The sequence below is a fragment of the Helobdella robusta genome (genome assembly GCF_000326865.2).
Source record: "Helobdella robusta unplaced genomic scaffold HELROscaffold_32, whole genome shotgun sequence".
Taxonomy (NCBI): Eukaryota; Metazoa; Annelida; class Clitellata; order Rhynchobdellida; family Glossiphoniidae; genus Helobdella; species Helobdella robusta.
In genome coordinates this window covers 182,290-208,509 of record NW_008704589.1, presented here as the reverse complement: position 1 = coordinate 208,509, position 26,220 = coordinate 182,290, and the positions used below count along the sequence as shown (strand labels likewise).

General features: G+C 31.1%; 4 protein-coding genes across 4 annotated transcripts; 2 read left to right on the top strand and 2 right to left on the bottom strand.

The window, feature by feature from the left end:
- Window positions 1–2,185: 2,185 nt before the first annotated feature.
- Window positions 2,186–5,321, top strand: HELRODRAFT_175034 (hypothetical protein; the record flags this gene model as incomplete). The annotated part of the gene is made up of 5 exons (XM_009022474.1): window positions 2,186–2,235; window positions 2,536–2,665; window positions 2,970–3,156; window positions 3,994–4,081; window positions 4,598–5,321. The coding sequence occupies 5 exons, from the start codon at window positions 2,186–2,188 to the stop codon at window positions 5,319–5,321; spliced, it is 1,179 nt and encodes a 392-aa protein (XP_009020722.1).
- A 1,833-nt stretch (window positions 5,322–7,154) lies between these two features.
- HELRODRAFT_175033 (hypothetical protein) lies at window positions 7,155–8,723 on the bottom strand (the record flags this gene model as incomplete). The annotated part of the gene is made up of 2 exons (XM_009022473.1): window positions 7,155–8,163; window positions 8,704–8,723. 2 exons carry the CDS (start codon window positions 8,721–8,723, stop codon window positions 7,155–7,157), a joined length of 1,029 nt encoding a protein of 342 aa, XP_009020721.1.
- Window positions 8,724–11,634: 2,911 nt separating this feature from the next.
- HELRODRAFT_175032 (hypothetical protein) lies at window positions 11,635–13,648 on the top strand (the record flags this gene model as incomplete). Its single annotated transcript, XM_009022472.1, has 4 exons — window positions 11,635–11,657; window positions 11,752–11,794; window positions 11,870–11,900; window positions 13,377–13,648. The coding sequence occupies 4 exons, from the start codon at window positions 11,635–11,637 to the stop codon at window positions 13,646–13,648; spliced, it is 369 nt and encodes a 122-aa protein (XP_009020720.1).
- A 6,774-nt stretch (window positions 13,649–20,422) lies between these two features.
- On the bottom strand, window positions 20,423–25,623 carry HELRODRAFT_175031 (hypothetical protein; the record flags this gene model as incomplete). The annotated part of the gene is made up of 3 exons (XM_009022471.1): window positions 20,423–20,493; window positions 23,786–24,025; window positions 25,563–25,623. 3 exons carry the CDS (start codon window positions 25,621–25,623, stop codon window positions 20,423–20,425), a joined length of 372 nt encoding a protein of 123 aa, XP_009020719.1.
- Window positions 25,624–26,220: the final 597 nt, after the last annotated feature.

Here is a 26,220-nt window from a genome sequence, read left to right as displayed (position 1 = left end):
TGTCAATAAGTTCTTCTAGTAATCAGCATTCACTTATCACAATCTCAGATTCCCAAAAATTTCAACAAGCAAATCATCACGTAATCAACGAAACGCAGAGTCACAAACGAAGGCAGAGAGATAAATAAATCTTCTGTACCATTGCTTAGCGAGAAAGCTCATTAAAATTTAACTAACTGAAACAATTCAAACAAGTTTATGGTGCAAGGAATGCTAATTTTCAAAACATGGACTTTAAAACTGTTGAAATTTTTGTTTGGAGGCTCGTATCAAAAATTCTATTGAATGTTTCACTGGATTTCAAAATATACAGGCGCATATAATATTCACTCACAAAATACAATTCACACGCATAATATATGCATCGTAAATTTTTCAAGAAATATAATAGGAAGGTGATAATGACAGCATTAATAAAAATACGTGTGAGAGCAAAAGTAATGTATGACAAGAAATGAACCAACGCGAAACCACTAACAACAGTGGAAACAAAGAGGAGACTGCGTAGGTGCGATAACGTTCGAAATACAAAGTGTCATAATTAGCCAAGCTGCTCTTATTTCTCTTCTTCTTTTCCTTCCTTTCGTCACTGTTTATGAAAGAGAGATTTTGTTTCTGTTTCACTGATAAAAAGACTCATTATGATTTATTACGTAACTTCAAAATTAGGAATGAATGTGAGACAGCAAGTGAGTACATTACACAAACTAACAAACATTTTCCTACTGTTTGTTTAAGAAACAATTTTTATAATGGCACAAAAATCAACAAAAAATTATAGAATTTGCACTCAATAACATTTTGATCACATTTCAGTGCGTGCATCAATTTTCAAAATGTTCTATAAAACTTGTTTAGAAACAAAAAGGAAATAAAAGTTGTTACTAGAGTTATAAATTTTTTTTTTACTCGCGTTGTTCAAATGTTTCTATTACTTTTATTATTCATTTCATTTAAGTTGCAAAATTTGTGTAAAAATATGGTCAATTTAATGTTTTCTGAACATTTCTGCCTACCACCATCTATCCATTATGACTGCCGACCAACTAAAACTCTTTGAGACAAATACATGCATCAACCAAAAAGTAACACAAATAACAAACAACACAAAATAAACATCGACCACACTTACAACAACAACACAAACACACCAAAATATTTCCACAAACCCCAACGGCAAAACAGACCCACAGCACGACAATAGCCACAAGAACCATAACAATTAGTCGGCCATGACAAATGTACTATCATTTAAAACATCATTCACGACAAAGCCGCTCAGTAATCGCTTGTCAACAAATAGTCAACAGTGACTTCAACTGCCTTCCAGACGGACAAATGTTCGGCATAAATTTCTGGCAAAACATCTGCAACAACTTCAAATAAATAGCAACAAATACATCAACATATTTATAATTGCAGCAAAAATTATTCCAAATAGCCGCCATTAGCAAAATTAGGAACTTCAAAACATTACATTGTAAAACACACGTTTACAGTGTGGAACATAACAACATCAGTAGCAGCAGCAACAACAACAACAACAATGACATTAATAATAATAACAGCAACAACAACAGCATTAGCAGCGGCAACAACACAATTATCAGCCAGTCGGACAGGCTTTAAAACCGGCCCGGGAAAGTTGGTCATGGCGGCCCACACCATGATTTGTTCCATACAAATTGTTTAACAATTATTTTCTTCATCTATTTTTAATTTAATTAAATTTCTATATATTTTTTCTTCGATTCTATGATTATTTCACGCATAATAATAAAATTTTAACTTCAAAAACTCTCTTTGAAGTTGTTTTAAATGATTTTATTTATATTGCGTTTAAATTTGTAATTCTGCAGAATAACTTTTAACAGTGAAATGTCTCATAGTTGCACGAACAACTTGACTATAAAAAACACTAGAGTTTAAAATTTCTATTCGCCATTAACTAGTTTAAAAGTCTTTCCATCGTTTCACAAAAACATCAATAATTTCATTGTTTATGATTCATAGGAGAATGTTCTTCTCGCCAGACATCGGCACAAATTATTGTAAAGTTGACTGGATAAGCAAATTTTTTAAATTGTTCAAAATTTTATTCAACATTTAAAAAATGCTCTATCACAAGCAACTTGTGAAGGATTGTGTCAAAATAAATTTGTAAGCCAGATACATTTGAATAAGCATGACTATGCAGATGAAACGTTTGGAGAACAAATCAACAACAGACAACAGGTTTTTAATAGATTAACATTTACAAATGTGGTTGTTGTTGTTTTCTACTGTACATATTTTCAAGTAATTCTAAGGATTCGGATTGTTAAATGTGGTCCGAGATTAAGTGAGATGCTTCTTCCATTTTAAAAATCAAATCATATCCATCTTCGAGAGTTGTTTGAAATTTTTTTACTTTCTTCGGAAAATCGAATAATTCAGTTTGTTGTGATCTTTTGTTATGATACCTTCAAATATTTCGAGTAACCCATTGAAGGGTTGCAGCGCATCACTGGTTTTTTTTTCAAAATTTGTGCCAAGTTTATTTCATCTACACAAGATGAATCAGCGTAAAGACTACCAAGCTCAGATGATCTCTTCTTTAAACTTGATCCATAACCATGTTGGGAACATTGACACGAAATTTATCTTTCACACTTTCAAGTGGTCAGTTGGCTATAAATCTTTATTCCTTCATAAAAGTCTGCATTTCAATTTTGAGATTTCTTTTCAAATTTTGAGATATTTATAGCTGTTTGAAAAATTTATTTAAAATTTTGCGTTAAAATTATTATGTTTTAGGTTATAACCACTGACGTTGGAAGCCTAATTTTTTTAAATATTTAGAATTGAGTAATAACTTTGCGGTTTCAGTTTGGTTATTTTCAATGCAAATTATTGTTTGAAACTGTCATATAAACAAAACAAACTTAATTTCTGTTAAGACTACAAGTATGAAAACTTTCTGTTGGCAGTTAGCAGAATTCCCCGGTGTTCTGGCGGCCAAGTCCAAGCTTGTTAGCAATATCGTCATTATCAGCTGCAGCAATAACAACACAATAGCCACAGCAACACCAACACAAGACAGTCTCATAAATAAGATCATTAGCGATGACAACTGGTTGCACAACATATCATTCTTGATATACGAGGACAATGATCGTTTGCAGCATTACAGTTGACCTGCTTGCTGCCCACCTCCACTCCTCTTTACTTCAACTTTTTACGCAACCCCGCATATTTTGACCTTTAACCTTTCAAATCCTTTACTACTGTCGGAAAACTTTTAAAATAAATGACGTGTTGTTTTTCTTTCATGTGTGTGTCAAAATTGTTGTGCTGCTAACTTTTCTTACAAATTTTGCACTTGACTTTTTGTTTAAAAATAATTCTGTAAAACATTTTCTAGTTGATTTTTTTTCACAATTATGATATAATATAAATTTTAATCTTTCAATCTTGATTGTCATTACATTGCTACTATTATTATTATTATTATTATTATTATTATTATTATTATTATTATTATTATTATTATTATTATTATTATTATTATTATTATTATCGTTATCGCCGTCGTCATTACCATTGCAACTGACGTTATATCTTAATTTCTTGTTTTCTATAATGAACACATTTTGATCATTTTCAATGTTAGAATTGAAATAAAATACAAATGGTTGTACAACAAGTGTATTGAATAAACGTTCACTCATGCAATGTTTTTCTTTCAAATACTTTTGCAAAACTGCTCATAAAACCTATAATTTAACTTTTATTTCAAGAAACACAGTAGAATTGAAATTCACATTCACTAACAAATCAAAACACATAAAGTTCACAAATTGATGAATGTATGGCTAAAAAGTAAAAACAAACAACTTCCTCATCTAACCGCATGCTATAACAGTTCCTGTGTTTTTCAGATTTTGATTTTTTAAAGAATAATAATAATAATAAAAATAATAATAGTAATAATAAAAATAATGAAAATCTCAGGTCTGGTGGTCTCCATCATAACGGGCATCATGCTTGGCATTGTGGTCGGTGCATGTTTGCTGTTTGTCGTCCTGGCTTACAGGAAGAAGTGAGTCGAATGGAATGGGATGCAGTTTAGTTTGGAATGGTGGAATGTTTCCGTGTTTCAATAACATTATTATTTGGTTTTGAATTCTTTACTTTTTTTCTTTCCAGTTCTTCAATTTTTTGGTGTCGTTAGTTCTTTCCACCTTTTTAGGATTTGTGTTATGGTATGAAAAAGTGATTTGGAGAATGAAATAAGAGTTGTGTTTGATTATTTATGCGGAACGTTTTAGACCGCATGTTCATGTGATGAGTGATGTTTATGATTTCTTTTTTGTGATTGCTTGTGTATGATTGCATATGTAAGTTATATAATAATGCCTAGCATTTTGGTGTGTTGTTCCTTCTAGTTCTTTATTTTTAGTTGAACAAATGTTTTTCTTCACATACCTAATAAATTAATAATATATAATTTTAGTTTTCAAGAAACAAAATTGGTTCTTAAAATTTTGAATGTTATTTTAACATGAGATTGAACACGATATCTCTTTAAACACCCCTTCAACTGACAACCTGACAGAAGATCAGGACACATGCAGCGAGCATCACCATCTCATCTGAAAAACTTCAACAACTCAATCGACTGCATGGAAGCATTTGCAACAACTCAACAGTCCCAAAACCAACAACATCAACATTTTTTTTGCAATAGTGGAAGCAAGAAGTTTCAGAACACAATGCAACCTCACAATCGAAGATGTCTGGAATCCGACTACAGACCAAATGAGTCGCTTTGTCCGTACACATCCGTCAGCAACAGTAACAACAATTACGTTGAACAGAATGTTGATAATCTGCCACTAGACATTGGAAATAACAACAATAACAGCAACACAACCTGCGCATTTAGATTGATACACCAACAACATCCACACGACAGCTTCTGCGTCAAGCAATTCAACGACAAATCTAAAAGTACAACGCCACAACAAACTTATGAGTGTTTCCAGCAACAACAACAGCACCACTGTAACAAACCGCCTTTCAACAACAACAACAACAACAACAACATAGACAACGTAACGATGCAAACAGGTGAGCGGATATTGCATCAGTACGGATTCGTTTCTGATCTTCCCGACAAATCTTTCGCAGACCAACCACAGCCCCAGAAATTCCATCTCCACAATCTCTACCAGCACAACACCAGCCAACAAACTGTCCCTAACACTTCCAGCCCTCAACATTTCGATGCCACTCTCCCCACCAAGAACATCCTCCCATTCGATATGGTCGAAAATTGAAGTCGACGAAATATTTTTTCAATCGTTTGGGTTCACTATTTTTTCAGCTTTTCGAAACAATGATATCTTTATGTTATTTTCAAAACTTTGATTTGAAGTTTAATGAAACGTCAGCGTGTCATGTCATAAACTTGCATATTTAAAAATATGTTACGTGTAATATGTATATTAATGTTGTACGTACTTGGAAAATATATTTCATCGTTAATTATTTTTCTTGGAACTTCACTAATTTCATGATTTGAATACTTCCTATTATTTTTTTAGTTCTTTCGTGTCAAAATAATTTAATATATAATACGTTTTTCTGATAATTAATGTAATTAATTGAATATAGACCATTCATCTTTTCACTTAATTTTGAAATTTTTGTCGAAGTCGTTGTCAGTCAGTTTTGTTTATGAAATCATTTCATTTTATTGCTATTTTTTCAATAATTTTTTGCAAACTTCAAAAATATCTGTTTTTAATTTTTGGAAAATGTATTTCTTTTTGTTTAAACATCATTCGAACGATTGTTTTCTCATGTTTGTGATTGCGTTTAAAAGACAACTTACCTTCTCACATCAACAACTTGTTGAAGATTTTTTTTTAAATCTTTCATTGATCCATCTACTAACTACTGTACATTAAATTTTTCATTATTTGCTAATAAATTTTTTCAACTATGTCATTGTTTTATTCAAAAAAAATTCATAAAAAATATTTATCTAATTTTGACGACAAGGTCTTCAATGTTGGGGTAATTTTTTTCAAATTAATTACGCATTTGTTGATTTTGTTGTTTGGAGTAAAAAGTTTTGATTTTTAAAATTTTTAACTAGAAATATATTAAAAGCAGATGTTTCAGATAAGCGATGTTCTCACGACTGCTTCAAAAAAAACTTTTGTGAGTAGAATTTGTTGTGGAAAATTTGAATTAAAAATAAAAATCTATTACGAAAACGTGTAGCTACGTAAAATAATTTTTCCATCTTTCAAACTAAGTTATTGGATTTACCATAAAAATTTTAAAAAATTGACAAAAATAAAAAGTATCGTTATGTTTTTAAAAAAGATTCAAAGTGTAGTAAAAAAGCAGGGTATTTCTGTCATAGAAACAACTAAGCAAGTGTAAAAAATCGTTCTAACACTGAACAACCCAGGACTGATTTTTAAACCACGGCAGGACGTCATTATTCTGGTTAAGAAACAAATTTGCAGTGTCACGATTAAGCTTTTTTAAAGTTTAAATCTGTAAAAAATTTTGTATAGAATGGATTAAAACGGAATTTTCAGATAACATGGATGTCGAAACTTAATTAATAATTATTTTCCCATCCAACTGAATTATGGAAAAATTGTCAATGGAAAGGTACGCAGCACTGTTTGTGTTTGTAATATGAACAAGTTTTCGAGAATAACGTTTTAACGTTTGGTTCTTCTTACGAGTGAATTTTCATTAAAAAGTCAGTAAGTGTTGATTACAAGGTGGATGATGATTGTTAATATAACAACGTAAAAATGTACCATGTCAACCATTATTACTATTTAATATAAATACTATTAATTTTATTCTGTTTTTTTATTTTTTCTCTTTCTCCTCTTTTTTTATTGTTTTTTGAGTAATAACAAAATTTACTTTACACGGTTTTTTTGTGTGAAAGAAAAATCAAAATCATTAGAACATTTTATTCCGTCCGCCAGTGTAACAACGAGATATTTGAAAACAATTTGATAGACATATAGTTTATACAACGATCAAACGTCGCCCGCAACCACAAGCCCTCAAACAAATAAGCAGAACATAAAACACACACAGACACATATTTCGTAACAACACTCACACACGCCTCATGTTATCTTCTCAGAAATTCCATCTATTAAGTCGTTTCTAATAAAATTGTTATTAACATCATCAACAGCTTTTTTATTGTCAAGTTTGTTATCTTTTGTTGATTTATAATCTTTTCCTTCTGACGTAACCAAAATGGCGTCAATCACATGGAGTTCCGGGATACAGGTGATGGACCGGTCATCGGTGTTTGTGATGATGCTCTCCTGTATTCTTGTATTCTGATCAACCGGAAATGAATGAGCGGATGTGTTTATTTGCTGTCTTTGGTCAACTTCCGTTTGAAATAAAGTGCACACGTGATGCGCCATGGGATTGTTTGTTTGTTTATTTCGCTGGATTTTTATGTTTACATTGGCCATGTTGTTGTTGTTGTGGTTGTTTATGTTGTTGCTTTGAATACCGCATATAAATGCATTGTTAGCGTTGTTGTTGTTGCTGCTGCTGCTGCTACTACTAGTGAAGGCAGTATTGAAATTTTTCAATGCGATAAGGTCGTGTTTATTGATGTACATACTGCTGTCTTTATTAGACATTGCAATGTTTTTAGAACTTTTATCAGAATTGTCATTAGTATTAAAATTGTTGACATCATCAATGTTGGCTCTGATGCAAGAGCTAAATTTATCACCCGGACACGGCTTGGTTTTGGTACACTGACTTATCTTCGTGATTTCAAGTCCATCGCGATAGAGCGCCACAACTTTGCTGGCCACGTCGTTGCCACTTTGGTAGGCGTAACCACTTAGCTGCTTGTTAGTGCTGTTTTTTATGTTGCTGTTCAAGTTGTTGTCCTCTTCGTTTCCGGTTTGATGATCAGCCACGCTAACATTATTTAAATTGTACGTCTCAGGCCAGAAAGTAAAAGCGGAACTATTTCTCCTGAAAATTACGTCATCGTCGTCACGTGACTGACATTTACGTATCTTTTTCCGGTGAAAGTCTGAAGAGTATTTGCTGGAGTTGCTGGAGTTTTGTAGTAGGAGATTGTTTCGACTTTCTTTCAGCCTGCGTAATTAGTTGATTTGATTAGTTCAATTTGTGGATGTTTGTTTGGAATGTGATTGGTTAGTTGAAAAAAGTAATTTATTTGATTGTAAATGTGTGATCGGTAAAATAATATTACTAGATGGCTGGGGTTAATGTGGTTTGATGAATTTTCTAAAGTTTGTTATTGATTTGTTTCTAATTGGATCATATCAATGGCTTTCACAGCATGTTTCAAAATATTGACCCAAAAAATTTATTTATTTTCGCCAAAATATTATCGTAAATTAACTTAGATTTATTCATTCATTTCATCTTTTTTTTCATAGTCATCGTCAACACCATAATCTTTTTTTTTACATCATTAACAACATCATCATCATCGTTCATCATCGTCATCATCATCATCGTCATCATCATCATCGTCATCATCATCGTCACACGCAACAATAAACATCTGCCCTCATAGAAGATGGAGTGATCTCCATCCAATAAGATGCGCCAATCACGGATGAGCACAATTGTTACGTCATAACTGAGGACGAGTTTTGTTATTGCTACGTGCGGTAGATGAGGAACATGATGATGACGTTGACCAGGATGACAAAAAGATGATAAGTTGAAAACGACAATGATGATGATGATCATCGTGATGACCGTGATGATAAAAGTGAGTTGGTTTACATGTTGGTAATGGTGATAACAATAAAAAACTGGAGCTATGATAATGATGATGAGGACAATGACGACGATTACAATGATGATGAATATGCGGAGAAAAAACAACGCAGACAATTAGAATGATGGCATAGCAAAGACAATGGCAACATGATAAGAAAACATGATAATGAATAAGATGGCCGGTAAATGATGATGTTGGTGATGATAAGGACGATGATGATAGCGACAGCCGTGATGATGAACACTCTATATTTGCTTGTTTTTTTGCATTGACGATCTAAAAATTTTTGACACTCTCCTATTTATCATGGTCAATTTTTTTATTTTATTTTTTTTACGTATTTAAATTTTTTTCCGATGATGTTTCATTTTTTGTTTGCAAAGATATATGGTCCTCTCGAAACATTTCGACATTTTGTTTGTTAACGATAGGAGATATGCACGTGTGTGCTTGACTTTATATGGTGTATGAATCTAATGTGTTTGATCAGATGGATGTGAACATGTACATAAGAAGTCAGTGGTTTCATTTGGTGACATGCTAATTTGTTTAGCTGCTTATTCAGGTGTGTGGTGTGTGTGTGTGTGTGTGTATTTGTGTGCGTGTATTTGTGTGTGTGTGTGTGTGTGTGTGTGTGTGTGTGGATTGTTAGAAATAATAAAATTTTTTAAAGTAACCAGAATGGCGAACGTATTTATTTTACAGTTTTGTGATTGTGTTTAGCTTATTTCGTAGATCTAATTCACGTCTAATCACATTTCAAATTTTTGTTTAGTTTAAGTTTTTGGTTTATAGGTACTATGTAAACACATGTCTAAAACTTTTGCTTAGTTGATTCATAGTGAGTAAATAGATTTCTCAATTTTTTCACTTTAACATGAAATTTTTTTAGTTCAGCCACCCGATTTTGTGATTTTGTAATTTGGGGTTAAGTTGTTCAAAAATTATATCATCTTACCGTCAGATAAATGACATCATTTTATCATCAGAAGAATGATATCATTTTATGATCAGATAAATGATATCATGCTACCATCAGAAAAATGATAACATATTATCATCAGAAGAATGATATCAAATTATCATCAGGAGAAAGATATCATATTATCAATAAAAAAATGATATCGTCTTATCGTCAGAAGAATGATATTATCTTATCACCAGAAAAATGATATCATCCTATCGTCAGAAGAAGGATATCATCTTATCGTCAGAAGAATGATATCATCTAATCATCAGAAAAATGATTTCATACTATCATCAAAAGAATGATATCACTTTATCATCAGCGTGGCGACTTACACACAACATAGTCGGCATCATCATCGTAATCATTATGATCTCATCATGACTATCTCTATCATCTGGTTATGAAAATAATAGCATAAAAACTGATGGAGCCATACAAATGCCAAAAAAATAAACTGAATAATAACGATCATCATCATGATGAAATTGTTTTTATCTCAATAATCATCCTATCTTCCTCATCGTCGTCCTCCTCACCATCATTCGCTTCGTTAAAGTCTCCCACGAGAAATTCAATCTATAATGTTGCTTGCTTGCAATGAGAGAACTTCAATTTACTTCTACTACCAATACTTGCTCCTACTACTACTTGATTCTACTACTACTTGCGTCTACCACAACTTGCGTCTACTACAACTTGCGTCTACTACAACTTGCGTCTACTACAACTTACTCCCGCTACTACTTTGTTATCGTCGTTTCTGATAATGACGATGTTACATTTGAATAGTTGCACTTCTTGTTTGAAGCTATTGTCGTTGTTGTCGTGGCTTCTATATCGATTTTGCTGGTAAACATTTATGTTGTTTGATAGTGTCATTGTTGTTGTAAAATATTTTTTACATGTGTTAAGCTGTTGTTTAGGATATTGCTATGTTGATATTGTTGCTTCAATTGTTGTTTTATCTGTTACTATAGAGCTGTTGTTATCGTTTTAGGATTTGAGTTGTTCGTGTTTTCTATTTTTCTCTTTCTTACTAAATAAAATTCTCATAAATCTTTATTTGAAATAATTTCCGTGCAATAATTAAACTTTTCTAATTTGAGTCTTAAATTCAAATTTCGAAACAATCAAAAATTTGCATGATTCATGGCTCAAAACGTTAGAAACATTTTACTAAATATGTTTTAGTGGAGTAATGTCGATATGTTTGTCCTTACAATTGCAGACAAATAATTTAATTGGATAATGGTCAGTTTTGCTGTACTTACGATGCATATTTAATGACGTAAATTATGAATAAAGGATTTTTAACAATGTACGGTTGACAGTAAAATAAAGATTGCAGCAATCAGTATGGACAATACATTGTGACAAATGAAAATGTCAGCTCCGCCCAAATGATTCCGACTATATGGATAACATATGGAGCAAACAATTTCTTTAGATCAATGAGAAACAACAAAATAGCAAACTCTCTCGAATTTCTATAAAATTTTAGATCAAATGAACAACGTACGATCATATTCTAGAAAAAAAACCCCACATCCAGCACTTAGGAACTTAAACAATTTGAAAATATTTCTATAATAGCGGCATACTGTATTATAAAATAACAACGAGCTATATGAGAATTGCTAAATTTTAAAATTTGCATGGTCAATATTTATAAATATTTTGTCAACTTTATCTTAGATTGGTTGATTGGCTGGTTGGTTGGTCGTAAAATCAGGTGCTATTATCTTTTTACATCTTTGGTAAGCCATCGCCTAACCTTAACGACATTATATTGTTACCAAACCACTTTTTTGCAATTTTTGAACGTAGATTGAATTTGAGAATGTCGGAAGAGGAAATCCGAAAGTTGGTGATGAGAAAAATATTCAAATCCGGCCAATCACCCATCCCTAGAGTTTTCATGACGTCATGAAACACGACGTTGAATTCAACCATTCAGAGAATCAAATGGTGTCGTAATAATGAGAGATTGCACATGCCAGGTGCATTTTGAGTGTCTGAAAAAATTAATTCTAGAAAATTATGATTTGCATTGTCTTTCGTGTTTATCCATTTAGGAAGTGAACTGCGGAAAATTTAATCGCAAAGGTGTTCAAAATGTTGAAGTTTACTAGAAGAAGTTTCAGTTATTTTAGTGCCGTAGAAGGAAGCTGCGTTGCCAATCTTTAAAACAAAGCATGGATAAGGCAGCTAGCTGATTGAAGAGAACAAGTTGGAATTCTTCACAAAATCTAGATTAAAAAATAATGATGATAAAGTCGACGATGATGATAGCGTTTGTAACGTGGCTACGATGATGATGACGACGATGATGATGACGACGATGATGATGGCGATGGTGGCGATGATGATAATTTAAATGACGTTCATTGAATAATGCATGACGTCAAAAAAATGTACAGACGAGCTATTACTTAATTTACGCAGATCATTATCATGACTATCACGCTATACGTCATCGTATAGCGAACATCATCATCATCATTCATCATCATTTTCACCACTCTCGCTTTCATTTCATTTTGTTTTATTCATATTATTTCCAAATAATCAATGTGAGTAATTCATCGTCGTTACTGATAGCATCAACATTAACGTCATTCCATCATCATTTTCATCATCATACCATCAATATTTTCATCATCATCTTCATTTTCAACAATATTTATGTCATCAACAACAGGGTCCACGTCATCTTCATCGTCATCATCATTTCCTGCATAGAAAACTCCCATGAGAAATTTAATCCATAATGCTGCTTGCTAGGAGAACTTCAATCTATTTTCAACTACTTTTGCTATTGCTGTTTTTGTCGGCGCTCTTATTAATAATATCTACTCATTTTATCATATTATTAATGTTAATTAATTATTTTATCCATATTCTTATCATTAAATTATTTATTACAATGTTGTATTTTTTACGAAATAATTAATATTTCCTTGTCTTGTCTTTGTTTCTTGTTTATGTAGTTCTTCGCTGCTCACACCGACGTTAATACTGTTCTTTATCTTACTCTTGCTTCTGAACGAATTGTTGATATTTTTATTTTCTGTGTTGTCATTTTTTTTGGAGTATGTTTTTTTTAGTGGGATTCCTGCTAAAAATATAATCATATGTAATCTCGTTATATATGTTTCAAACGCTTTCGTACTTTTAGGCGTTGCTACTGGGAGTTATCTGTTTTCATGTTATTCGAAATTAGTATGAATTTCTTTTTGTTTTTGTTCATATAATAAGTCTGAAAAAGATTTCTTAAAAAATAGTATATATAACGGGTAGAAATGAATGCAGTATTAGTAACTTTGGCAGCAGTATTACACTGATAACAGTAAATATAGTAGTATATTAGTGATAATAGTAGTCGTAAAAATGGTAGCAATGTGATAATTTGAATTGTAGTGGAGGTTGTTGTTGTTGTAGCGACTGCAAAGCCAGCCAGATCAGCAATACAATTACTGTTGATTCATTCTGTTGTTCTTCGTGCTTATGATGATTTATCGTCTGATGAATAGAGATAATAATTTTGCGACTTGCATAACAATCATAATAATGATGGTGAAGCTGTTGTCGATGATGATTATGATAATGGTGGTGGTGGTGGTGTTGAAGATGATGTCCGCATAGAAGCTGGTGGTGGCGGTAATGATACCTTTGATGACGAGATTGAGGATGATGAAGAAGATGAAGATGATGCAGATGATGAGGATGGTAAAGATGATAAAGATGATGGGGATGATGATGAGGAGGATGAAAATGAGGAAGAGGATGAAGAAGAAGAAAGAAAGGAAGATATTGCAGATGATTCTTATTGGCGTCCATTGAATAATATATGACGTCAGTGAGTGGGCAGACGTGCTCTTATTTACGATACGACCAAACAAACCAAACAATCTTTCCATGTGCAAAATGAAATAAGCTACAAGGGGGAAAAATATTTTGAAAGAATAGTTTCTGAAATAAGCGAAAAGACGTAGAATAAAATTTTGAAAAAAACTACAAAAAGAAAAAAAACATTTTTTGGCGAGGGTGAAGTAAAAGAAACAAAAAAGAAAAAAGGGCATAATTAAAACTATCTTTGGTCAGGAAAAATGTTGATTTATAAGGGCTGAGGTATGTTTCATTATCTTTTCTTCTTTTTTTATCATTTGTTATAATTATTATTAAAATCATCATCAATTTTAATTTAAATAAAATACTTAGTTCTACATTATATTTAGTAAATGTGAGTTTTTACTCTTATAAGTTGAATTGTTTGAGATATAAAAAAATGCCTTGTATTCATTTCAATAAAATTATTTTTTCTGTCATATATTTGTCTCTACAGCAGTAGAAAAGCTTTCATGTTGAAATCAAATAAACGTTAAAGTTATCCCTTCATTCGCTATTGAGACCACACGTTGTTTAATATATAAATTACTATTCAGAGATAAGAAGTAACGTGAGATACAAATCATGGAAGTTTTTCAGTATTCGAAAAAATTTGTTAAAAATTTGAAGCGAAACTTGGGGCGAAGGCAAAACTGTTTTTGTAAGGTTTTGGGCTTAAATTCGTTTAAAAGTCGCAAGATTTTTTTCGTTTTTGCTTTTTATGCATTCAAGCAGGCACTGGCAAGTAGACAAATGAAAGAACGAAAAAACAAATGAACAAACAAACAGACAGGAGAACAAACAGACAAGTGAACAAACAAACGAACAAACAAACCTCTTCCTGACAACAGCAAGAAAGACAAGCATTCCTAATCCAAATACAACGCCGACCAACATTCCAATGACCAGAGCTAACCAAGCCGTCTTTTCATGGTCTGATAATGATTAGCATGATGGTAATGATGAAGACGATGATGATTTTATTTATGATAATGACGATGGTGATGATGAGTTGAAATGAAAATGATAAAATATGATTAAAACGATGATTTGGATGATGTTTATGATGACGATAAAAGTAATGATGATGACGATGATAATAAACTCGGTGGTAATAACATAACAATGAAACAATAATGACGACCACGACGACGACGACGATGATGATGATGATATTTATGAAAATGATGATAATGTTGGTTAAAATAATGATGTTGATGATGATCACATTGCAAGGCAATAATGTCAAAAGGGATCAAGTTAATGAATGTAATGTCAATCAATTTAACATAAATCGAAACATTTTATTCGTTTAAATATTTCCAAGCTCGTACATCTTCGCTACATTGTTTCAGGCTCACTTTTCTGCTGAATAAATAAAATGAAATATAGAGGATTGTATTAATAATAAAAGAAAGTTGATAATAATAATATTTTATGTTAGGTCTGTTTATATTATCTATATATTTACAGGAGCGTTCGACCAACACATTTAATGCCCGATTCGTTTAAAACCGACTTTTAAAATTTGGTTACATTGTAAATTAAGCATTTATTAGATACAATTATTATAGTGGTAATAACGTTAATAAAGTATGTTTTCAAAAATTTAAAACACATATACGAGATGACATTGAGCGCACATCAAAAGCTGGAAATAATAAATGACCGAATGTTATAAATCTTTGCACTAAAAAAAGTGTAAGTGTAAGTGTGTATGTGCGTGTGTGCGCGTGTATATGTGTGTGTGTGTGTGTGTGTGTGTGTGTGGCTGTGGTTGTAACCAAACATAAACCTCTAGCAGTATCCACTTGAATGAATTATTATTACAAAAAACATTTCGTATATAATTTCTCGGATAAAAATCTTGGACAAAAAACCTCCAACCAAAACAAACACTTTTTTGCTGTGCGCAAGTTTCACAGGAAAAATATTATAGCCATGTGTTATGGGAAAGAACGTTAAACTTGGAATAGACAATTTTTTTATTAGTAAGGCATGGATGACATCAGCGAATTTTACCAAATGGGCAAATAAAGTTACAGTTTAACAATACAACATGGTTTTTCAAATTCTATTTATAAGAATATAAAACAATGCAGTGTACATTTACTATTAGAAATTCGCTGATGTGTGCATCTTGTGTACCACTTTTTGTTATTTGGTTGTAAATATGTTTTCTCCCCGCTTAAGACCCTCCCTTTAGAGACCTGATTTCCATGACATTTTCAAAGTCGTTAATAGGGAATACCATTGTATTATAATGCGTTAAAACTTGTTATAAAACCAGTTAAACATTAATCTAGTTGAATATTAAATTAATTTTCAAGTAACCATTGAAGTTTTTCTCTACATTGGGTAAATTTTTTTAGATGAAACGTTAACGTCCAAAATTGAAGCATGAAAAATAGCGAAATAACGAGGATAGAGTTGGAAAGAGGTCAAACGAAGGTCATTGGCGTCCATGGCAATAACAAATACGCAAATAAAATGGGCTCTCGAGCGAAAGTCATTATAGAAACCATCAAATTTTTATCATTATTTTATATCTTAAATTTTTTTTCTTCAATTTTTCCACGTCAAGAATTTGTGACATTTTTGTTATCCTTATCTGCTTCACTTGAGAAAATTTTGTAACGTCATCATTTTCACCATGGCTGCATCGTAATTGCTATTATTATCATTTTTTTATACTTTTTGTTATTTTCATTTTTTTTGGTTAACACTCATCATTCATTTTGTAACATTTTCAAATTTTAATCACTTCTAAATATCTTCACGAGATTCCAGGACTCAACTTTTTATTGGAGCGTCACTCCTTTACACCATTATTTATCATTTTTTCATTTCATCCTCATTCTTTAATTTCATCATCATTCTTTCATTTCATTATAATTTCTTCATTTAATCACTATTATTCACTCAGTCTCCATTGCCTTAGTCATTCATCCCATCATCTTTCTTCCATCCATCCGACTCAGGACCATCTAAAGTATTTTCAGCATCTTCTACGACACGTCTATTCAACCAATCAAACAATTTTCTAAATGGAAAACAATCAGTAGTGATATATCCGCATTGTTGAATTGTACTGCTACTAAGAGTTTATAAAATAAAAAATAAAGTGAATAAAAAAGTAAAACAAATAAAACACAAAAAAGAAGTAAATAAAATACAGAAAGTAATGTTAATAAAATAAAAATAACTATGTAGGAATAGGTGTAGGAATTTAGAGCAAATATTATATTTTAAATGACTAGAAGAAGATAATAAAATCAGTTTTGAATCTTTTAATGAATGTCGTAATTTTGGAACAATTTATGATTTTTAGAACTCTGCCATTGCAAATGATTACGATCATTTTGTTGCATCGCTGTACTCGAATAAAATATGTACTGTCTGAAGCGTGATCACCTGGTCATCGTCGTCATTGCTTATCATTTTTATCCTTTCAATTGGTCATCTTATTCATATTATTTATATTGACTTTATCTTTTTCATCAATCATATCATCGTCAGTCTTGTAACTGCAATGAAACCAACATCGTCATCATTGTCAGCATGAATCTGTCTTCATAACCATTGCGATACCTCTAATCCATCCTCATCATATTATCATTTTATTATTTACATTCTCACTTCACCATCATCATCGGTTTAATTTTTTCCTCATTATCATAAGAAGAAGCAACTTTTAGTTAGTTTATCATCTCGGTTAAGCAGTAAAGAACTGCCAGCATAACAAATGGCCAATGCTTTGGAGTGCTTGCTGTCCAGTTTTATGTTTTCCACAGCACCACTCAGTCACGCGCGCAAGCCTGCTACGTGCATGTGAACATTAAACACATGTTAACACAATCGCACGTTCACAAAATAACAATAAAACAAAGACGGTTCGTTGACTTTGAAATTCAAAGTTTGCTGATCGAAGGGTTGTAGCATGTGAGACTGGCTTGGGACTTGAATAGAAACATTTGGTGCTGCTTTTTCAATTTTATTTATTTATATTAAAAAAATTCAATGTTTATTAACAGGTTGCCAGAAGGACTTTTAAATATTATTGAAGTTTCATTCATTCATCAATTCGATTATTTAAACGGTTACATTTCAATTATTTTGCTACATCTTGCTAAAAAAACGACTTTTTACATTATCATTTTTTAAAATTCAATTTGAAATACTGAAAACAACGTCTGCGTTATTTTCATTCCATAAAAATTTGACATAAAATAATTTCTATAGAACCAATTAACCTGTCTGCAAGCAGTTTCAAGCCTCAATGGTATAGTGGTTTAATAGCAGTTATTTAGCGCTATTGAAACTAATGAGACATGCTTTGTTCGTGGAGATGCAATTTCACTCATCTCCTTCAAATTAATTAATGTGAATTAAATTCCATCATTTTTTAAGAAAACACTCGAAATAAAAAATTAAACAAAGATGAAATGATGTTTAGACCAAGGTTTAATTAACTGCTTTAGATGGTTATTAGAAAAACTTCGCAACGTTGTATTTTGTGAGTTTAAGAATCCAATAAACGAAATATTCATTTCATTTTTAAATCCATCAACTAAGGTACAAAAATGCGCATATGTGAAGATCAAATTTTTTTTCCCCGAATGTTTTATTGTCAATTTATAATTCATACAGCCTCACATAATTAAGTAGAGGCAGAGCTGCACAAACTCACACGATCGATCTAGGAGCGTGATGTTATGTATACAACAGCGAGCAAAGTGTAATTACACGAGTCTTATAAACATCAGGAACATTAGCGAATGTACTTAGAAACTGGCTGTAGATCTGCTACTGATGTTACCGACGATGATCATCGTGCAATTTTTCATTTTCCTTCTCCTCCTATTTCATTTTTTATTACATTTCCTTACTTTACCTTTTATTTCTCAACATTAATGTCTTTGTTTTCTTTGCAGAAGTTGTGTTTAGAAAGTCCGACAACATTATAATAATTTGCATTATCGTCATCAATTTTATCATTCTCTCATCTATGTATACTTTATTATTGCAATCATTATTACAAACATTCAACCATATTTTTTTTTGGTGTTCTAATTTTGTCAATTTTTCGATAATAATCAGTTAATAGACTATTATCATTAATATGTGGTTGACTTCATCAAATTAAAGAAAACAATTTTATTTACAATTATCATTTGCATTATTGATAATAAAATCATTCTTGCTTTCACTAAAACACAAACTGGTCAGTGAAATTTTTCACAGCTGCCATTTTGCACGACGTAATAGTTCAATAAGGATTCTATTTATTTTGATTTATCTCGAAAGATCACCTCAGTACTTATGGCTCCTTTAAATCATTCCACTCCAATATTTCTCCGGGCTAATATTTACAAACCTACCTATATAAATAACGTGTACGTAAGGCAACGATTTGTTGAAAATATGCATGCAAAATGTTGCAATTGTATTATAAATATGTAAAAACTGGAATAAATTCTCTATATTTAATTCAAAAAAATTAGTTTCAGCAATTGCTATTTATGTTTGGAGAAAAAAAAGGGTTCTTTTATACTCGCATCCAAGACATATAATTATAACTCCTCACTGGATAAAATTTCAAAAAATTTTCAGGATTTTTTCTAATGTTATTGATCTTTGCTTTTCCTCAAAACCAAATTGCGTTTTTATGCAATATCTTTTATTAAAACTTATTTATATCAAGTTTGTTTAAAGTAGGCCTAAAAACCAATTTTTTACTTGAGAGTTTCGGATTTACTTCTTTGTGTATCTTCTAAGAATAATTTTGAAAATTTGTAAAAAAAAACATTCTCCATGTTTCCTATATTTTAATATTGTTTGAATATTTTATTTTCAAAACAATTTTCCATAAAACAAAACGAATGTTTTGACACCAATCGTTTCTTCATACAAAATGCCTCCAATCTCATGTGTATTAACTGCGATATTTTTTCATTTTATAAATATCGATCGTATAAAAATAAATTTAAAAGAATGAATAAATAAGATGAATAATTGTGTAATGTTTTCCAGTGAATGTGTATTTGCAGCATACATCTCGTTAGTAAATACATTTTACATGGATAGTTGCATATTTCGACCACGCATCTCTAAATCATTTTAAAGTGTTTTAGTTTTCTGTGGAGTGTTATAAAGAAAACTGTAAACAAGACATGGATCTGTGAGACTACTTACTGATGATAATCATGAATTATGGCGATGGTGATGAACTGTGGCAATGACAATGAGTTATGAAGATGGTGATGAATTGTGAGAATGGTAATGAATTATGACGATGGTGATGAGTTGTTAAGATGGGGTGAATTATGAATTATGGACAGGGTGATGTTCAATTGTGAAATGTGATGATGATGACGGTGGTGAATTATTATAAATTGTGGCAGAGATGAAGATGATGAATTATTATAAATTGTGAATGTGTTGTGATAATGGTGATTATGACAGAAATAAGTTGATATGATGATGATGATGAATGATAATAACTTTTAACTGATATAACACAAAATAATGAGCATTTTAAATGGTAATAACGGTAATAACAAATAGTAAAAAGATATGATTATGACAATATCAACCAACATCAGCTCCGTTGAATATGGTGCTTTTTAATATGGTATACACAAAACCTAATCACGTAAATGACTTTGAATTTCTCAAGTTATAAAATGATCATGATGGAAATGATTAATGATTTAATGGTGAAAACGGCTATTAAAAATTCAGAAACCTTTAAAGTAGTCGAAGATTTTTGAGATGTAAACAGTCTGCTGATTCTGCAGCTTGGTTGGTTCTGTCAATGGGGAAAAATGAAAAAAAAGATAATAATTTTTCAGCATTATTTGAAAATTTATTTAAAAATTTATTTAAAATTATTTACATTATATAATTTTACAAATATCAATGAAATGATAATTATTTCAATTATTGTTATCATTATTTTAACCGTCACTTCATTTTAGCCACCATCGTCATATCATATTCATCGTAATTGTCATCACCGTCATCATTATCTTAAATACAAAGAGTTGCTTGCGGGCATACTACGGTAGGTTTAATCTCTTAAAGAAAACGCGTTTGGATTTGCGTATACGCTTGGATGTTGTCATGCTTGTCTGTCTGACCTGTCTAAATACTGCTACATATCTAAGTAGTTTTGGATACATATACGTACATACACACACACACACATACACACATATACACATACATACACACTTACATACATACATACAACTGCTGTCTATGCATTTAGTTTCAGTTTGATGCGAACGTATGCATAATGAATGGCGCCAAATTGAATGAGCGTTTGCACGACCAATTCTGATCTGCATCATGCCAAACGATAATGAATGGGTGGATGAATGGATGAGTGGATGAATTGAAGAATGCATAGATGAATAGATTAATGGACGAGTGGATGAATAGATGAATGGATGGAGATGGATATTATGATATAACTGGAATTAAATGCTATTTCAGACATTTATAACGCATGTGAATATATTAGTGCTTTAGAACGACTACATTTCAGTATTTTTCCATAGAATTCATCATAACCAAAAACCAAATTTTGAAATTCACATCAGATATAATGATATATTAAAAATATCAACATTTTTTCACACCTACAAAAATATCTACGTTATTATGTACATGTATATATATAAGTACCCCGTGTTTTATGATACTCTGAGCGTAACTGAGGACATTCAGCAGATGTAAACCTATGCAAACACTTGTCAGGCAGGTAACCCAGACTGAGACTACTCATACACTTGAAGCATAAACATTTCTACATTGAACCTAAAATTGTTTAGATTTTTTAAATCTCGTATCTTAATGTTTGTATTTAAATCCTTATTGCAAGAAAAATTCACATGTTCAAAACAGCTATGAAATAAAAAATTTTATAAATCGAATTGCTCATTAAAACTTTGAAAATATTTGTATGTGTTTGTGTGTGTGCATATTTTTGTCAAAATGGATATTCGACCAGTGCATTTAATAATTGATTAAATTAAATTTTTATATTGGAGATTGGGAAAAACAAATCACATAGCATACAAATTTCTGAACGCACGAACGAACTAAGAATGGTTTCTGAAGTTGCACGAAACAATGGTTTGTTTATAATTTGCCTAATTTAGGTGTTACTCTCAAAAACATAAATTTTAATTCAACATTTTCAAGATTAAAAACTTGAATGAAAAAAAAGATATTTATCTTTTTTAAATATTTATGGCCGCTTACATTGCCAACCATAACATTAACTTTAAACTTATACAGATAATACGCAAACAAAAATAATATAGCCGTTGCTCAAAAATTCGATAAATTATGGCGCAAGTAAGTTTTTCACAGATACTAGTGATGTTTTTACTCTAGAGTATACTAAAACAACAACTATACTACTATCACTAATAACGTTACCACTACTTCTGGTGCTATTTCTACCAGCAGTACTACAGCTTTTAACGCTACTACAATCACATAAACTAATGCAGCTGCTGCTTTTACTTCAAAAACGTTCACTAACGTAAAAACCCTGCAAACATTTTGGACGCGTGTAATCAAATAACACTAAAACAATATAAATAACCAACACAGCCATTAATAATAATAATAATAATAAATAATAATAATAATTTTAGTTTAAGTTCCAACAACAATTATGGCAATGATATTAACAATATAGGAATACTTACGAAATAATTACAGAGGATTGATAATAATAACATAAGAAGTAGAAGGAATACCACTTTAAAGAAGCAAAAGAGCCCGAAGCCATAACGCTGCTTATTTAATATTGTACGACAGAAGTTATTCATAATTCAACATCACTGGCTGTGACCAACACATGCTCCTTATTTCAAATAGCAAACATTACGCTAATTCGCTGGGCTTACGTATCCTATGGATAGATTTTTTGAAAGTACGACCATATTTTTTATCGGCTATATTTTTTATTTTCAGACGGGAAACATTTCTGTTTTGAGTTAAGCTTCAGAAGTTTTTGTCCGTTTTTGTTTGTATTTTTTTTGCAATTTTTTTATTTTAAATATAACATGGGTTTTTTTTCATTTTATCTGATATTTCTCTTTAAAATACACTTCTTGTTGTTTTTCGAATGAGTAAAACTGTGAGTATGTTCTCTTGTGGAAATAAGGGTGAATGTGTGTGTGTGTATGTGTTGTGTATGTGAAATTTTGTGTTTGTGTGCGCGTGAATGGGCTTGAATGCAGTTGAGTGAGATTAAAGTTAAACATCATAACGCGGCAGCAAAATAATGAATCAAAATGAATGTGAGCCAATTGTTTTCAAGCTCTAAATCACAATTTTATCTTTTGCTGTTAAAAACACTTTAGCCAGTTAGAAAAAAATTATTGAAATAATATTCAAAAAACTTTTGAAAAAGTTTATGAATGTAAATTGTCGTAGATCAAATGAAAGAACAAAAATTTTGCCACTTAAGCGTAATTGTCAGCCATTACTTTTTATGATTGTCTCTATCATTTGTGCTACCCCGGTTTTTAAAAGCTGGATTTTGTTTCAATTGCTAACCTTGCTTTTTTTAGTTTTATATTTTTTGTTAAAAATATAACATTTATTCAACTCTTTATAATTTACTCAATTATATATAACTAACTAATTATATGTCGGCTATACATACGAAATTGAGTATCGGGTTTGGTAACGGTAAAACATTTTAAAGCTGGTATTGAAGCCAGTTTAGGCAATGTAAGAATTGAGCATTGGTTACAATCCTGATTATAATTAACATTTTTCAGTTACAAAATATAATTTTATTTTAATAGGTGTAGACTTTTAATGCCGATGGATTTGAAAAGAAAGAAAGAGAGAGAGAGAGAGAGAGAGAGAGAGAAAGAAAGAAAAGAATGCAAAAAGGAGTGTGAACAAGAATGAAAGACAGAGTAGGATAAAGAGTTCCAAGCAATATTGTATAATTTTTTGTGACTGTTTCAATAAAAACGAATCTTATTTATTTAAAGTACACAGCAATTACAATTTAAATTTAAACATAATTTCTAGAAATATTAGTGATGAAATAAAAAACGACCCACTTTCAAGGACTCTGATTGGTTCGACGCACCTCATCCAAGGTGGTGACGTAATGTCCAGGTTGGAATGTAGGTCATTGCTATTTATAGAAATCCATTTGTTGGTTGCGAGGTCGCACTTGTAGTACCAAGTGGTCTCTACGAAGTTGGAAGTGAAGTTGCAGCTGACCTGAAGATAGTAGGTGTCGTAGCGAGAGATGCGAATGTGTTTGGAGGGGGCGCTGACGTCGGGGCAGCCATGAACTAGAATGAATTTATTGTTTAATTTTTATCATCGCCATCACCATCTCCATCGAGGTCATCATCTTTTTTCATCTTTTTTAATCTTCATTTTTCAGTACATATCATTTCATTCATATTAATAATTTTTTGTTCTATGAAAGCAGCAAGACTAGCAAGCAAAGCAGCACTAAAACGCTTCAATGAGACTTAGGATTATAGAAATTTGAATTTAAATGAAAAAGTTTCTGAATGGAAAAGCTAATAAAAAAATTTGACGATGGTGAAAAGAGTGGAAATCAAATTAAATCAAATCAAAATTACAGCCACAACAACAACTACTACTACTACTGCTGCTACTACTACTACTAACACTACTACGACTACTACAACAACTACTACTACCTCTACTATATACTACTTCTATTGCTTTCTATACCATAATCATAATAAAGCAAATTCATTGTAGACTCATTTCGCACAAATTTTCTACTTGTCTGCTACTAAAACAAATACTACCACCAGCAGAGCTAATAATAAAATCGTTATTAGGAAAGAATAATAAAAATAATAAAAATGGAACATATGGAAAAAATCAAAAAAATACATGACGAAAGAGTTATTCATAATGAAAGCATAAAGAAGGCAGAGGACATTGCGCAATCTTGTGAAACACGGGCATATATTAATACTTTTTTTAATATCCCATCTCCTTCTTTTCCGCGTTTTGTTTTACATTTTTTTCAAAAAAAACTACCATTCCCTATCTCTATATGATATATTTTCAAATAATTTTGAAAATGTTTTTATAAATATAACAACTTTTAATCATAAAACTAGATGTGATTTCAAACTTAAGAGGAGTTTTTTTTTACTTATTAATTTTTCTAATACATCGAGAGGAAAAGTTTTTATAATCAAATCCTACGAATAATTTGCCTATTAAATACAGATTGAAAAATTAACCAAATCACAAGAAAATGAAAAAATTAAGAAGATCGCTAGGTATGTCTTCTTTCAAATGGTGACATCATTTTTCCGATACATTAGGCTTTCCGTGAATTTAGCTGCGGGGCGAATGATAACGATGAGAACAAATAGCAGTAGCTCTAACATAACGCCGGCCATCATTATTTATAACGCTGCAAACTTGCAGATGATTTTAATCATCAGGCGACATAAAAATATTTTGTAATGGTAATTTTTTTAATTAATTAATATCATTGTTTTTTTCTTATTTTTATTTAATATTTTTAAGAGTTGTGAAGAAATTTTGACGAATAAATTATACAAATTAGTGAAATGTTAAAAATGTTATAATGTCTGATAATAAAATACATTCTAAAAAAAAAATCAAGCAAAAATTATTAACCAAAAATTGAAAAGAATATAATTTTTGGGAAATTAATAATTATTTCTGATTTGGTTCCAACTTTGAGGACATAACAATATTTCAACACCTGTTCTCTCTTTCTCTCTTTCTCTCTCTCTTTCTCTCTCTCTTTCTCTCTCTTTCTCACTTAATCTCTTCTGTTATTTTCTTTCTTTCTAATTTTCTGACTTTCTTTTCTATATCTTTTTAACGTCAGCCTACGAATGTCTCGCACTTTTTTCACTTTCATCCTTTGTTTATCACTTATTTTATCTTTGATGATCGCAATTGCAGACACGCATTCGCAATGACACGTGAGCAAATGTATAATGTACGTATGCGCTTCTTACATAAATCTCTCAAACATGCATAATTTATTAAATAACAGGCATATTTCTAAATGATTATGTGTATTTTTGTTAGTATGTGTTATTATTTCATAGTTATTTTTTATATGTTTGTTAAATATTTATTGCCTTTATTTTCCATATTTTTTTATATTAATAATATTGTGTTTTTTATTGCGATTGTATGTGTGTGTGTAACTGTGTATAAGTATGTGTGCGTCGTGTATATGTGTGTAGATGTTTGTTTGTGTGCGTGCATGTGCCTGATTGGATGTGTCCATTATTGAAAATAATTTTTGTTAAAGAAAATCTTGGTTCCAGAATTTCTTCTAACATCAAACTTTTTACCTCACATTCCAGATTTCAAACGACAAAAATTTAATGATTGAGAACAAAAACAGCTGCCAACTGGTACTGAGCAAATAGAATCTGTTTTTATAGAAAATAAAATTTTCAATTAAATATTACGATATTATATCATAGCGATGTATAATCATCAT